General features: G+C 39.7%; 1 protein-coding gene across 26 annotated transcripts in view; it reads right to left on the bottom strand.

The window, feature by feature from the left end:
- Window positions 1-738: 738 nt before the first annotated feature.
- Window positions 739-13,535, bottom strand: part of BNC2 (basonuclin 2) — a 436,381-nt gene continuing 423,584 nt past the window's right edge. For 21 of the 26 annotated variants that reach the window (XM_027047204.2, XM_027047207.2, XM_053205067.1 and 18 more), the window contains one exon: window positions 739-10,814. In XM_027047204.2, coding sequence (XP_026903005.1) covers window positions 10,154-10,814 — 661 coding nt within the window. In that variant the 3' untranslated portion in view covers window positions 739-10,153. Of the gene's footprint in view, window positions 10,815-12,396; window positions 12,431-13,535 lie in introns of all 26 variants that reach the window. The other 5 variants (XM_027047221.2, XM_027047224.2, XM_027047223.2 and 2 more) reach the window with 4 other exon arrangements.

Below are 13,535 nucleotides of genomic sequence, written 5' to 3'. Positions count from 1 at the left end.
TAGTCTGGATTAGCCACATTTTTAGCTTGTAAAAGGTAGGGGTGATAGTAAATAATGCTGAGTCAAAAGCATCTTCTCTATGCTTCTTTCCATTGTCCCTCAAGCAGTATGACAGGGGGAGGAAATGTCACCGATTATGACATCTTTCCATCTGCTAGTTTTATTTCTAGATTATAACAAGCACAATCTGCAGAAAACCACTGCCCAGGGAATGTAAACTGAAACACAAGCATTTAGTCTGAAAAATATATATAGTCATCATCCTGTTGGCTGCTGTCCACAAATTTCAAAGGGCGGGGGAGGGAAGAAAATGTATCTGTAGAAAGCTAGGTTGCAAAGATATCTAAGTTCTTCCTTTGGTCTTTCTTTCCCTAAAAGAGCTTGGACAAAGGGCTTCGGGGAAAAGGAATTCTGGAGAGACAGAAAAGTCATCCCCCGAAGGATAGCTTTGGTGTGGAAGACTCCGGGCAGTGTTTGCTGGGCTCTGTCGGGACTGTCTAGAATCTTCGTAGCTCTGACTCAGCTTTGCCATCTGAGCAGGAGATGAGCTTGATCTGCCTAAGAAGTGTGTTCAATAATACCAGGATTCGGTCCAAATAGGACACTGACTCTGAGTTATACAACAAGTGTGCTTCAGTAGGGTGAATTACGGTGTGAGCTGAAGTGTTACTAAGTGTATTTTGTAAAGGTCTGTTGGCGTTTGCTGAGGTTTCTCCAAATCAAGAAGGTAAGAAGAGGTCAGTGGCTGATAAATCTTTAATATAAAAATTGTACAAGAATTCTGATACAAATTACAAGAGGTATTTGGACAAAATATGAATAAAATTCCATTTACATCCCCAAACCCTTATGCATTTTATGCAAAAGACATACTGTAGACAGTTATAGTACAGAAAATACAACAAAGGAAGTAGTAAATAAAAAATTTTTAATTCCCTTAGACTACTAATCAAAACAAACCGAAAAGCAAAACAAAACAAAACAAAACAAAAACCTTGTTCAAGGTACATACAGTATTTATGAAGCTACCGACATCACGAGTATTATTACATCAGGGTGATGCAAGCTGTCCCCGTCCCTTGGTGCAGCTACCATTTGTGGTACAGACTTTGGTTCTACGACAGGCTTTACTTAGCGGAAGAGACTGGTTTGATGCAGATGAGAACAACAGAAAAAAACCGCATAGACCCCCCAAATTTGGGAGGGCGGGGGAGGGAAAGGACATACCTTGGTGAAAATTCCTTTTCCTCAAAATATTTCAATTCCCTTTGGCCACTCTTGCTGTCAAATATGCAGGTTGAGTCAAATGTTTTTGTTACTGAGACACAGCGGTAGGTTTGGGGTGAATTAGAAAGTTACGTGTTCTCCCAACTGTGTGAGGGATCTTGCTACTTCTAGAAAGACTGCTGCATGATCCACAAAGGAGAACAGAGAGCTTTCTTTCCCAGAGCCCCAACTTGCCTCCATCATTAAGGAAAGGCCCAGGTAGCCTCAGACCAAAGTCTTCTCCTGGTTCCTCAAATTTCCTCGACCCTCTGACTTCCACCTACCCACATTTAGCTCTCCTGCACTGTTTTTTTTTTTTTTTTGTTTGTTTGTTTGTTTGTTTTTGTTTTTTTACTGGTACCGGTAGGAAAATGGTAAGATTTCCCTGCAGGGCTGCTGAACCAAAGTTTGCACAAGAAAGCGAGTGCACCATATATTATAAATCTTAGATAGTCATATCAGGTTAATACATAATACTAGAACATCTCATTCACTTAATTCATGTTATGTAAACCCTGGACAGGGTAGAACACACAAATGTTTCCAAAGCGATCAAAATCAGGATGAAGTGGGGAGTGTTCTACCTTCTTGTTTAAGAAAAGACTTTTTTTAAGGGGAGGGGGTGAGATCAGAAGAAGAGCAAAGGGCGGGAGTGGAAAGATAATGGAAAAGTCAGGGGAGATTAAGATAGGCAATGAGACGAATGGATTACTCTGTACAGAGACATGCAAAAACGCTCCAAATTGAGTACTAGATGAAAAAAAAATAAACAATCAACCTTGGTTTATACATCTCTAGTGAACCTATTAACTCAGCACATTGTCTGCGAGTGCAGGAGCATCATACCTCATGAATCAGTGCTTCTCAGCGTTACTGCACTGATTCACAGGGGGGCGGGGGATGGTTTGTCTCCTAGTGTGGAAGGCAGCGAGGCTTCCACTGACACTGCACCAGGTCAGCTCACCTTGCAGGTGGCACTACCAACAGGGTGGGGTTTTCTCCCCCTCTTTTGGAAAACACTTGCAGGGCCAGGTGAGAGGGCCTCTCTCACTTATCCAGGGGCTCCCCAGAGTCACCTTTCCATCCTTGCGTTCTGCAACAGAAGTGGGCAGGGCCGGTTAATAATGGATCAATTCGCCATCTTTGTTGTGCATTATTTCAACATCACATTTGGCAACAGGAAGCCTTATAAAGTCTTGGTATAGCACTTAGATATTCTCTTTTCAACAAATATATTTTTATACTATCTACTCTCCATTTTTGTTAAAATACCTTTTTTTCCTGCTCTTCCTTCCCTTCAAAGATTCTTTTTTAAAAATGAAACTTAAAAAAAAGCATTAAGAAAATTAGAAATGTCCTCAAACATCCCTGTTATTTCAAGGGGAAAAGCTAGTATTAGTTAAGCAGATTCTGTGCAATTTTGGCAATGGAGTTTTTAATTAATTTAAGATTCTATGATGATGTTTGATAAATGATTGTACTATATACATTTGGGGGAACTTAAAAAACATCAAGTCAACTGCTTTTTCTCTGACCCCAAGAATCCTTATGCAAAGTGCTTTTCTTCCCAGCCCTCAGACCGGTTAATGAAATTATTTCACACGAGTTTGTCAACAAGGAACTGTTAAGCTTTCTATCTTTGAGTCTGCGGCTTTTCTCTTTCCGAATGTTCACATCAAAATGACACCTGCATGAGTCTCGTTCAGTTGACAAATATATTTGCAATGTGACTGCAGCACCAACACCTTCTGTCAGACCTGCCGCCAGACGGCTGGAAGGAAGCGTGGGGTCCCCGGGTTCCGCAAGGAGGACGTGCGGATCGGATCGATCTTGCGCTTCATGTGGTCACTAACTAGCCACTTCTCAACCATCATTTTAGTAGATCAAAGGAGTTCACTATACCAAAATAGCAGCTAATACTTACACACAATTTGGGCTCAAGGTATTTTGGAATGCAGCATTTTCATGTGTTCCTATTTTGTACCTTTTGTCCCCACTTGATTTTGTAAAGCTCACTGTACTCGTAGTTACCAACATTCTCCTAACATGGAGAATTTTACCTTTTACACATAGGGTAGTCCCTGTTTTCGTGATTAAAATAACAAGCCCCATGCTCCCCCCCTCCCCGCCACTTTTTTTTTAGATTGTCAGTCCAGTGTAACAAAACGAAGGTTAATCTGTCATGTTACACTATGCATTCGGAGATTGTTGTCATTTCAAGATATGCGTGTACATTTAGACCAATGGTTGGCTGCCAAAGCTAAAACAACACCAACTTTTACCACCAGGCACAACCAGTCTGTTTCCAACATGTGCACTTTGTGAAGGGAAAGAAAAATATTTTAATGCTTTCCTTCTAGAATATGGAGTGATCTAATCTTCCCATGCCACTGCCTTGCGGGAAATGTTGCTCGAGTTATAGGGCGACACCCTATACCCTCCAATGAGTGGGCATGGAATTGCGATACTTAAGATTCTAAAGACACAAAGAATTCTGTCACAGGGTCTCTCTACTGACCCTTTATTTAAGAAGTCCTCTTGTTACTGTCCACTTAACAGCTGGAGAGGGCATGGAGAGGCAGCCTTGGGCTCACCAAAGGTGCAGTTCAGTAGGCGTTTGCTTGTGTGTTGGGAGGGCAGAGAGGGAGGGAGAGAAGCAAGAAGTAAGAAGAGGAGAGGGAAAGAAGGAGGAAGGGAGGGGTGGAGAAAGAGAGAGTGAGGAAGAGAGACAGAAAGGGAGAGAGAGGGAGAACCGTGAACATGTGTGTACATCAGGGAACTCAGTGGGAAAGCGGAGTCCTTGTACTCAATTTCCCCTTCACAAGGGATAAACAGGCAATTACGCATCCTTTTATATTTGATGGCCAAGTGCTGAACTGGAAAGCACACTATTAGTTTGTGTCCCTTCAGGGCCAGGGCAATAAGTAGCCAGGAGAGCTGGGGCTGAAGCAGAGAGGGTGTTGTCTGCTGTTAGTGTGACAGTCTTGTCAGCAGCATTCACATTACTGGAAGGTAATAAAGTGACAAGTAAGTTATTAGAAAGATATGAGGTGAAATTGAACTGAAGCTTTTCACTGCTCAGTCCCAGCTTTTTCCTTTCCTCTTCTGTAATGGTCCACTATTTGTTACAGACTGAGCCTTGTCTTGATACTCTATATAAAAAAGGTATTTTTTTTTTTTTTTTGCAGTAAAGGTCAAATGAATTTACGGTAACACTTTAGAGAATATAGTTTTATAGCAACTATAGTATGTTGCTTCAAAAATATATATAGCATTATAATGAACAGTAATGCTGATCCAATTTGGTGTAACTTGTAAAAATGCTCATTAAAAAAAACATTATTAGGCATTTGGAGTTTTCAACAAATGCCAAAAGATGGTATTTCATGTCCAGTTATTGCCGCATGGCACAAGAATCATCTTGTGCAAGATGTGGACAGAATGGGGATGATGAAAGGACACAAGGAAGGATGGATGTTTGGGCAGAGTGACGACAGACTAATTCACTGTCAGTTTTACAGCTGGATTTATGTAATACTAATCCAAAGTTACCATTTCTGGGGAGCAACTCTCCAACAATAGGGAATAGGGAAATGAGTCTGAGACCCATCAGGTATGGTCTTAATATTAATATGAGCTAGACTAGTACATGGTTTAGCTTTGAGGGAAAACATGCAAACAGGAAAGCCACTTTCATGCTTCATAGGAAGATAAATGAGCTCACATTTTGATCAAGAAGTCTTTAGCTAAGTGGCAATACAGTCATGGCTACAGGGGCAGGCAAAGTAATGATAGAGAAAAGACATTTAACAGCTCAGTTTGACCACTGGCTTTTTCTATACCCTGGGTGACCCATCACATCTTTTTGCTCTCCTAAGGGACTCCAGCATCACTTCCCACCCAAAAACAAAACCACAAACAAACAAACAAAAAAACCCCACAGCTGCCCTTGGCTCTTCTGACCCATAAGGATCCTCAGTTATTCCACAAGTTTTCTTCGCTTTCCCCTCTTCCTCAGACTGGGGTGCAGTGATGCACCTGTCACAGGGGGTTCTGCGGGGCAGTGCATCAAGATGCTCTCACCCACTGCTGGGAAAAATTGTACCAGACTTTTCTTTTGAACAAACACTTCCAGTTCATTATTTTCTTTCCCAGCTACGCTCAACCGGGGAAGGTTCCTATCCCCTACTCAGTATCCCTTGCTCTGCTTTTGGAAAAACTCATTCCCACCAGTCTTTTTTGGTACCTGCCTTTTATTGCCCTCCTTACACACTTAGACCCCTTCCATTAAAAATCAAAGAATGGGAAGAAACAGCAACATCCTCTAATTCGAATAGTTTTTCTTAAAATGGCGTTTGTTCTAATTGCTTAAAAGTTAAGAAAAAGGGTGTGTCCATAGAATAAAAGAAAGGTTCTTCCGGATGACTGGTTTATGATAGATTAGTGTGTCTTATTACAGTTGAATTTTATTTACTCTGTTAACAGCCAATCTAATCCAACACCAACACACCAGGTACAAGTTGGGACTGCTCAGGTCAACACTTAGCAGTAAGTAGTGTGTCCACCTCAATCTGATTACTGGCTTCTTTATGTTTTAATGGCCCCTGTTCTCATTTTCCCGTTTGCTTGGTACACATCTGGGGTGTGTACATGGGAAGGGGAACAAAAGGTCACTTTTTATTTGGTGGCACTCTAGGGCATGGGTTCTCCTGAGTAAAATGGGGAGAATGCCTCCAGAACAGCCTATTCTTAGAACTGCTCTTTTTTAAGAGCAATGTATACACTAACAGGGCTATTAACCAGTTAAGTGTCTTTCTCCTCTTATTGGCAGGGCCTGGAAATTCATGACCAAAGAAATCACACTACAAGGACAGTGGCACCATTGTGCTAAATATGTTTTCAAAAAAGATGTTTGTCAGGTTGAGAAGGAAAACATTAATACCTTCATACCTTCAAAAGCCATCAGGCTGAATTGGACAGCTAGACTAAGATCTGAGATGCGTTACACTGGGTTCACTTATCTCAATACAATTCATAGCAGAACAAAGAATGTCAAGCTTTTTAATCACATTTTAAAAACCAAATTACTTATTATCTATCCTTTCTCTTGCTCTTTGTCATCCCCCTCCATAAGCATGCAGATATTCCCTAAAGCAGACTAAGCCTTTCTGATATGTACAAAAACATAGTTTAGAATGATCAAAACAGTAAGTTTCAACATCAGCTAGTGAACATGCACATTAATAATACTGCCTCATTTTCTACCTGTGACAAAACTGTGGTTAAAATTAATCAAATGGGAAAAAGCTGCTTCGATGAAAATCTGCATCGCTGTTAATTTTCAGCCAGCACAGGATGGATGCAGCTCGAAAGAAAGTTTCACAAAAGAAAACTCCTATGAAGAAACAAACAAGTAGGAGCAGACAAAGATGATGGGCCCAGTGATTAAAATGCTTTCTCCTTCCTGTTTGCAAGTAAGCCTTGGGGTCACCATCTTAACTAGGTTTACAGTTAAGCCAAACATTGCACTCGGGCGCACACCCAAGAACAGGCAACACTTTGGGATGGGAACCTCTGTGCAGTTCATAATTTTACATTTCATGTACCGCTTCCATCCACTCCCCCATCCCTTTTAAGCAATAATAGGCTTTATATTGGAAAGTGTTATTCACCCATTTAGAAGGCCACCATAACATCTGGGCACTTGAGGCACAAAAGTAGTAGCAACTAGGGGAGATACTTAAAAAGAGCCAGTTGCCCAGGACTCACTGCCATTTCTCTGACAAAATGCAGGTGAACATATTCAAATTTCCAAGCAAGGGAAATTCTAGTTTGAGAATCTCATTACTTCTGGACTGTTCCAACTGGCTCTCCGCATTAGCCCAGTTTGTGGCAAGTAACAAACATTTGTTCTAAGCCTGGTTCATCTACTGATGTGACCTGCTGACAGCTATGGAATTCACTCACTAGGACTATTTGACCTTTTAGTTGACATTAAACAGACTAAACACTGATTCTGTACAAGATGAGTTCTAATATCTCAACCAACAGTGTAATTTTTAAAAATCACTGAAATAAAAATGTGTTATTTTCATAAAGCTAAGTGTAATTCAGCCTACCACAGTCCAACAGCTAGTGTTTCCATGATCTTTTGTTGGGATACTAAAAACATTTTTTTTCCACCCTTTTTGAATTGAATCATTTCGTAATGGGGCAACAGCACAACACAGAGAACGCTAAGAGGACCAAAATGTTTGCAAACAAACTTTCATTATTCTAGTTCAGTTTTTCACAAACATACTGTACATAGTCTTATATGGTATAAAACAAAGGAAAACATCTCTGTCTATTCAATTTAACACAACACCAAAATAAAGCAATTAAGACTTTGGGGAATTCAAAGGTACAAGAAAACAAAAATGGTTATTACTAATTCCTCAGCTTTTTACCGTAAACATTTGTCATTTAACAGACATAGTGTTTGATATGGTTTCTTTTGTACTGCAAATACTTTTGGTCTTTCCTCACTGGAGAACAAAGTGAATTAAATGAACCCCATAGTATCCTCTGAAGGAGATGAGAAGATGAAGCTTCTAGACAAGTCTAGCTTATCTTTAAGAATCTATTGTTTCTGAAATTTTTACAAATAAAAATACTGAATCCTCAACTAATGATGCTTATTTTTGGAAACAATAAATACTGTGAGGTACAATAAATCCTACAGGAATAATAATAACAACAGAAACATATTAACAGTTTCCTTTGGCAAATTTAACGGAAGTGAATGCTGATGTGAACATAGAAAAAATAATTACAAAACATATGAAAAATGGAAACAACATGCAAAGTTAAAACAAAGGGGGGCATTTCTAACTTTTAGACTGATGAGAGAAATGTTTCAGGCCACTAAATGCAGAAAAGAAATACATTCTCTTTTAAATTATTGTGTACTGTTAGACAAAATATTCCTTGTTTATCTGTCTCCCCCCCCCTCCCACCCCCACCTTAAAAAAAAAGGAAAAAAAAAAACAACAAAACACAGTCTGCAGTGCACATCCTAATGGTTTTGGCTGCAGACTGAACTTGAGTAAATATCATCATTTAGTGAGTATGTTGTGGTAGCTGAGGGCTGCCCATGTGGTTAACCAGCTCAGGCAACATGTGTAAACATCGGAAACAAAACAAAACAAAACAAAAAAGGTTTGGAGAATCGCCTCCCCCTCTTTCTCACTCTCAATTGCTTGGTTTCAGGCTTGCTTTCATTTCTCTCTGACAAATCATGTGGGGAAACACAAAACACTCAACAGTGAGAGATCCTATTTTAAACCCCCCTTCGTCTGGCTTTTCAGAAAGGAGTGTTGCTCAATTCAAGTTCAGCACATGTTTTCAAAGCTTCCAAGTACTGCTGCTGTGAAATGTCTTTTGATTTTGACTATCAGACAGGCCTGAATCATAGGACTACTGCAGAACTTGCAACAAATTACACAGCCATACAACAGACCAACCCAGTTCAGACTTTTGCTTTCTTTTTAAAGGAGAAGGGGTAGGTCCTGCAAATGAGTGTTCAACACTGTTACTGCATTCAGCTTTGTTCCATAGTGAGTAATTTGGGCTTTTGTATCCTGAAATATTATCCTGCCTCTGAAGAATAAATGCCTTGGCTGTTTTACACCACATAATTTTGTTTTCCTTTTATGTAACTTAACATATAAGCAAGAAGGATGCAATGTTGATTCTAATAACATTCGGCACTTGAAAGAATCACCAAGTGTTGTTTTTTTTTTTTTTTTTTTAAAGCAGTTTTCTGGTGGCCGACAAATTGGCCTGTGGTTATGTTGAGTGACTAATTGTATTTTCTTTCCTGGAAACTTGTGCAAAGTTGGCAGTTTTGTGTTAACACTAATACTTTTGTTTGGCATTTGTGCCCTATACTGACCAGACCATTTTTATACAAGTGAATTTTTTTAAAAAAGACACTTACTTGAAGTATGGCAATAGTTTAAGGATAAAAAAGAAGCATGGATATTACACGTCCCCTTGTAGTGTATGAAAAAAGTGCATGACTGGGTTTATGTACTAGTACAGGACATTTTAAAAAATCAGATCTGTGCTGTAAAGCATGCCAGCACCTCCTTATCACTCTATCTAGCAGGTAGTAAAAACAAGACCATGGTTTTTTTGTTGTTTTTTTTTTTAAAGAAATGTGCATTAATGCTAACATAAATGAAAAGAGCTAGCCAGCAAACTATTTTTTTCCTGCATATCTAACAGCTGGATGTAACTGTAAAAATTAAACAAAAGAGTTAAACAACCATCAATACAATTGCTTTACATCATTGGCCTCTCAAGGCTAAATATTTACAGGTGAATCTGCCATGCTTTAATTGAAGATTCTCTCAAAACCTTAAAGTTCACAAAAGACAACTATTAGAAGTTCCTTTTTTGATTCTTTTTTCTTTTTTTTTTCCCTTTTATTTTTTTGCAGGCAACAGTCATGGGTACAAGAAACTGTCCCTTTGCAGAGGACTAAGAATTCTTATTCTGTCAGAATTTGGGCCGGTTGCACACTTTATGTGTGTGTGTGTATGTGTGTTTTAAGGGTACTTTGTTTTCACCCCCAAATTAAAGATCCCACCCCTTTCCCAAAACTATAAAGGAAAAAGAAAAACAATTTCAAAAGCACCTAGTGTTTATCTTTTTATATCTAAAGAAAAGAAAATGTGTGTGTGTGTGTGTGTGTGTGTGTGTATGTAGACACAGAGGCGTACATGTGTATACACACACACACATACACACACACCCAGGTACACAAGCACACACTGACTATGGCAGTTCAAACATGTAGGCCATCTGGTGAGAGCTGGCATTTGTAGTGTCCATTCTGAGACTAATCTACTGAAGTGAAGGGAATGTTTTTGTGGAGATTAGGGTTCTGACTGTGCCGATTTCGGCTTCGCACAGAGGAGAACATCATATTGCAACCAGGGACTTTGCACTTGTGCATTTCTCGCAAATGCACAGTTTTGTAGTGCACTCTCAGAGTCCCCTTGTTGCTGTACATTTTGTGGCAAATGTTGCACATAATCCCACCATTGCTCCCGGACAAGCTGTTGAACATCAGAGATCCTGAAACTTCAGCCCCTAGACTGCCAGGGAGGGCAGGGGCTTCGGCCTTGTGTGCTGACTCCCCACTGTCACTCGCCCCGTCAATGTCGTCGAGAAGAATACCCTCGTCGCTGCCTGCGTCGGATTCTCGGGAAGAATGGATGCTGCTGCTGGACTGGAGGCTGGAGGTGGTGCTCAGGTCAAGGACCATGTAGTCCTCCGCCATGCCTCTCCCGTACCCGTTCAGGTGGGAGTCTTCAGTCCCTGCGGGAGAGGAGGCGTCTTCCCTGACATCGAGCCCCAAGGGGTGCTGGGCACCATAGATCTTCATCAAAAATTCATCCCGGAGGCCCTTGCTAAGAGAGGGCTGCGCTGAGTCCAGGCCCATGTCATCGAGTTCTTTGGTCAACAGTTTGCGATGCAGGTTTATGTTGGCACTGTGTCTAGGAAAACAAGAGGGAAGGGGGGGGGGGTAGGTGTAGAGGGAGTGGGGAGGGGTGAGAAAAAGGAGAACATTTTAAAATTGATTCAGCTTCCACCAGGCATCAAATAAGCACATTCATTGCTAATTACACCATTATAAAAGCAAACATTTCCCTACATCCTCAGGATTTTGGAGTAAGTGGTAGTGGGGAGTGCAATAAGGGGAACTTTTCATTAACATCATTTTTATAAGAGTAAAATTCTTCAATGGTAGGATGAATGCAAGCCCATGCACCTTTTTCTCAATGACAGTTCTCTTAGCTTTACTAGGTAGCAGCATCAGCTGCAGAGAATCTCATGGCAGAGATTTCAGAATATATTAAATAGGACAAAAGAATGGAAACTTTCTGCTGTCTAAACTGAATAATTTGAATTTACACCTTAAAAAAAACCCCACAAAGCAAAACAAGCTCTTTTTGTCCTGTAGCACTTTATTTAGAGGTATAAAAAAGATCATTTTTTTAAAAAAGTAAATGGTCTAGATAATTTCGATTTAACTTCAAAAAATAATGAAATCTTTCCCCCTCACCTTCCTACACTTCAAGTTTTATGTAGGAAAAATTTAGTTTTACAGATTAGTAATTTGAAATAGGGTTACAGACTATCATAAATCCCTTTCCTCAGAATAATGTGGGATCTCAACTTATCTAATAGGAAAATAGACTTAATTTTCAGAAACTGCTGCCTTTTAGAGTTGAACATGCTTTCATCAAGTAATTCAACTTTTAAAATGTAATCCTTTAAAACAAAACCTGAAAAACAGAAATTGTTTTTTAAAATAAAACCCACCCACCATTTAAAACATCACACTTAACAACAGAAAAAAACCCAAAGAGACAAAAAAAACACCCACACAATAAATACCCCCCAAATTAAGCACAATATACAGTCCCTCTACTTTAACAACTGGAATCTGCACTTCTAAGACAAGCAAAACTTTTACTCTACTAAATGCTTTGCTTGTGCAAAAAAAAAAAAGAAAAAATAGGATTTGTCCCACAGCATCCATAGATCCGGATGTCATGATTTACAAAGCCTGATATGTTATTATCTCTCTGAAAACATTGCCTTTGTATTTACATCCCCCATTTATTTTTAAAGTGCCCTTGGGCATATACCTCTCTCCACCTGCAATTCTCACATGTTTGACAAGTACCTAAATTGAAGGCTACCCTTCCAAAAAAAAAAATAAACCAGTAAGTAAATACACAGATACATAAAAGCTTCTCGGGAATGGCGGAAGCTCTCCATCTTGAAGAAGTAATAATTGTGATAATAGAAATGACCTAGAATGGCCAGTATAACATTCAACAGACCTCCTGATTATAATTAAAATGTATGAAAGACCAAAATGAGTCACTCCATTTGGTGACAAGCATGGCTAATTTCTTAGAGATGGTTGAGAGGTATGTGCCTCAGAGACAAGAAAGGTAGGAAAGACTTCTCCACCTTTCCACACAAGACAATATTTAGCACTCTGGGTGTTAAGGGGCAGAGGGGCAGCAGCCCTCTCCACACTGCACTTAGGAAGGCTGAGCTTACCTTGTGATAATAAGATCAGCTTTCTAATCTTTTGCTAAATCGATCACAAAAGAAAGCAAGAATGAGAGACAGAGAAAAAGAGAGAGAAAGAGAGAGAGAGAGAAAACAAATTCACATTCTAGACATCTGGTTTAAAAAAACTTACACAATAAAATAGGGATTTAAAATGTTCTGATCACAAAATCATTTCTGTCATAAGCGATCATCTCATATGCGGTCTTGATGATTTTCAGATCAGCTGTACCATCCAAAAATCATGAATTGAATTGAGATAAACCAAATTCACAGCATCATCATCATCTATGAGTTCTACTCAGATGCATGCAGTGTGCAAATACGTGAATGATAAACAGAAGCTGTCCCCGCAGTCCCCGCTCTGACACTGTTGCTCCCGTTTCCTTGGTGTCAGATGGCAGATGACTCCAAGTGCAGGGTGCCAAATAAGCAAAGTGCAGGAAATGCCTACCCTGACATGCGGTGTGACACCCCCCAGAGTTGTAAGAATGTGGAAACAGAGTTACACTACGTAAAATAACCCTGTTGATAAAACAATCTGCCAACCATAAGTGGCCCATGAAATCCTACCCCTGCTTATTATTTTTAACACCCTTCCCACTTTAATTTCACAAGCACACATTTTGCGATGATTGTAATCTAGAACTCTGTTGCTTCTCACACATCTGCAGTTACCACTTCCTAGATTCACTGCTGAGAAAACAGCAGCCAGACACACAGCAGTTACATCCAGACACACTGAATAAGAATAAATTAACATTAACAAAAGGACACACTGATCACCCAGATGGACACTTCTTTCCTAAGATGACTTGTGAATTACACATCTCTACTGATATGTTACCAGGAAGAGAAGTTTCTCTTCATTTCTCACTTACAGCAATAGAAATCTGTAATCTAATTAGATGATGTACCAGCCCTCAATATCTGTCAACCAAACGATGTGCAGAAATGTGTAGACTAGCTCTGGCACTCCGTTCAAGAGTGTCCCTTTTCCGCTGTCAGCAGTACTGTTGGCCTCTGCTAATATAATTACATTGACTTTTATTCAATTAAGAGCTATCCCTTGCTTAAAAAAAAAAGGCTACTTTATCAATTGATTCAGGTGTAATGCAATAATAAAG

Source organism: Acinonyx jubatus, chromosome D4 (genome assembly GCF_027475565.1).
Source record: "Acinonyx jubatus isolate Ajub_Pintada_27869175 chromosome D4, VMU_Ajub_asm_v1.0, whole genome shotgun sequence".
NCBI lineage: Eukaryota > Metazoa > Chordata > Mammalia > Carnivora > Felidae > Acinonyx > Acinonyx jubatus.
Note: the sequence above shows the minus strand (reverse complement) of the source record. Positions and strands in the feature narration are given on the sequence as shown.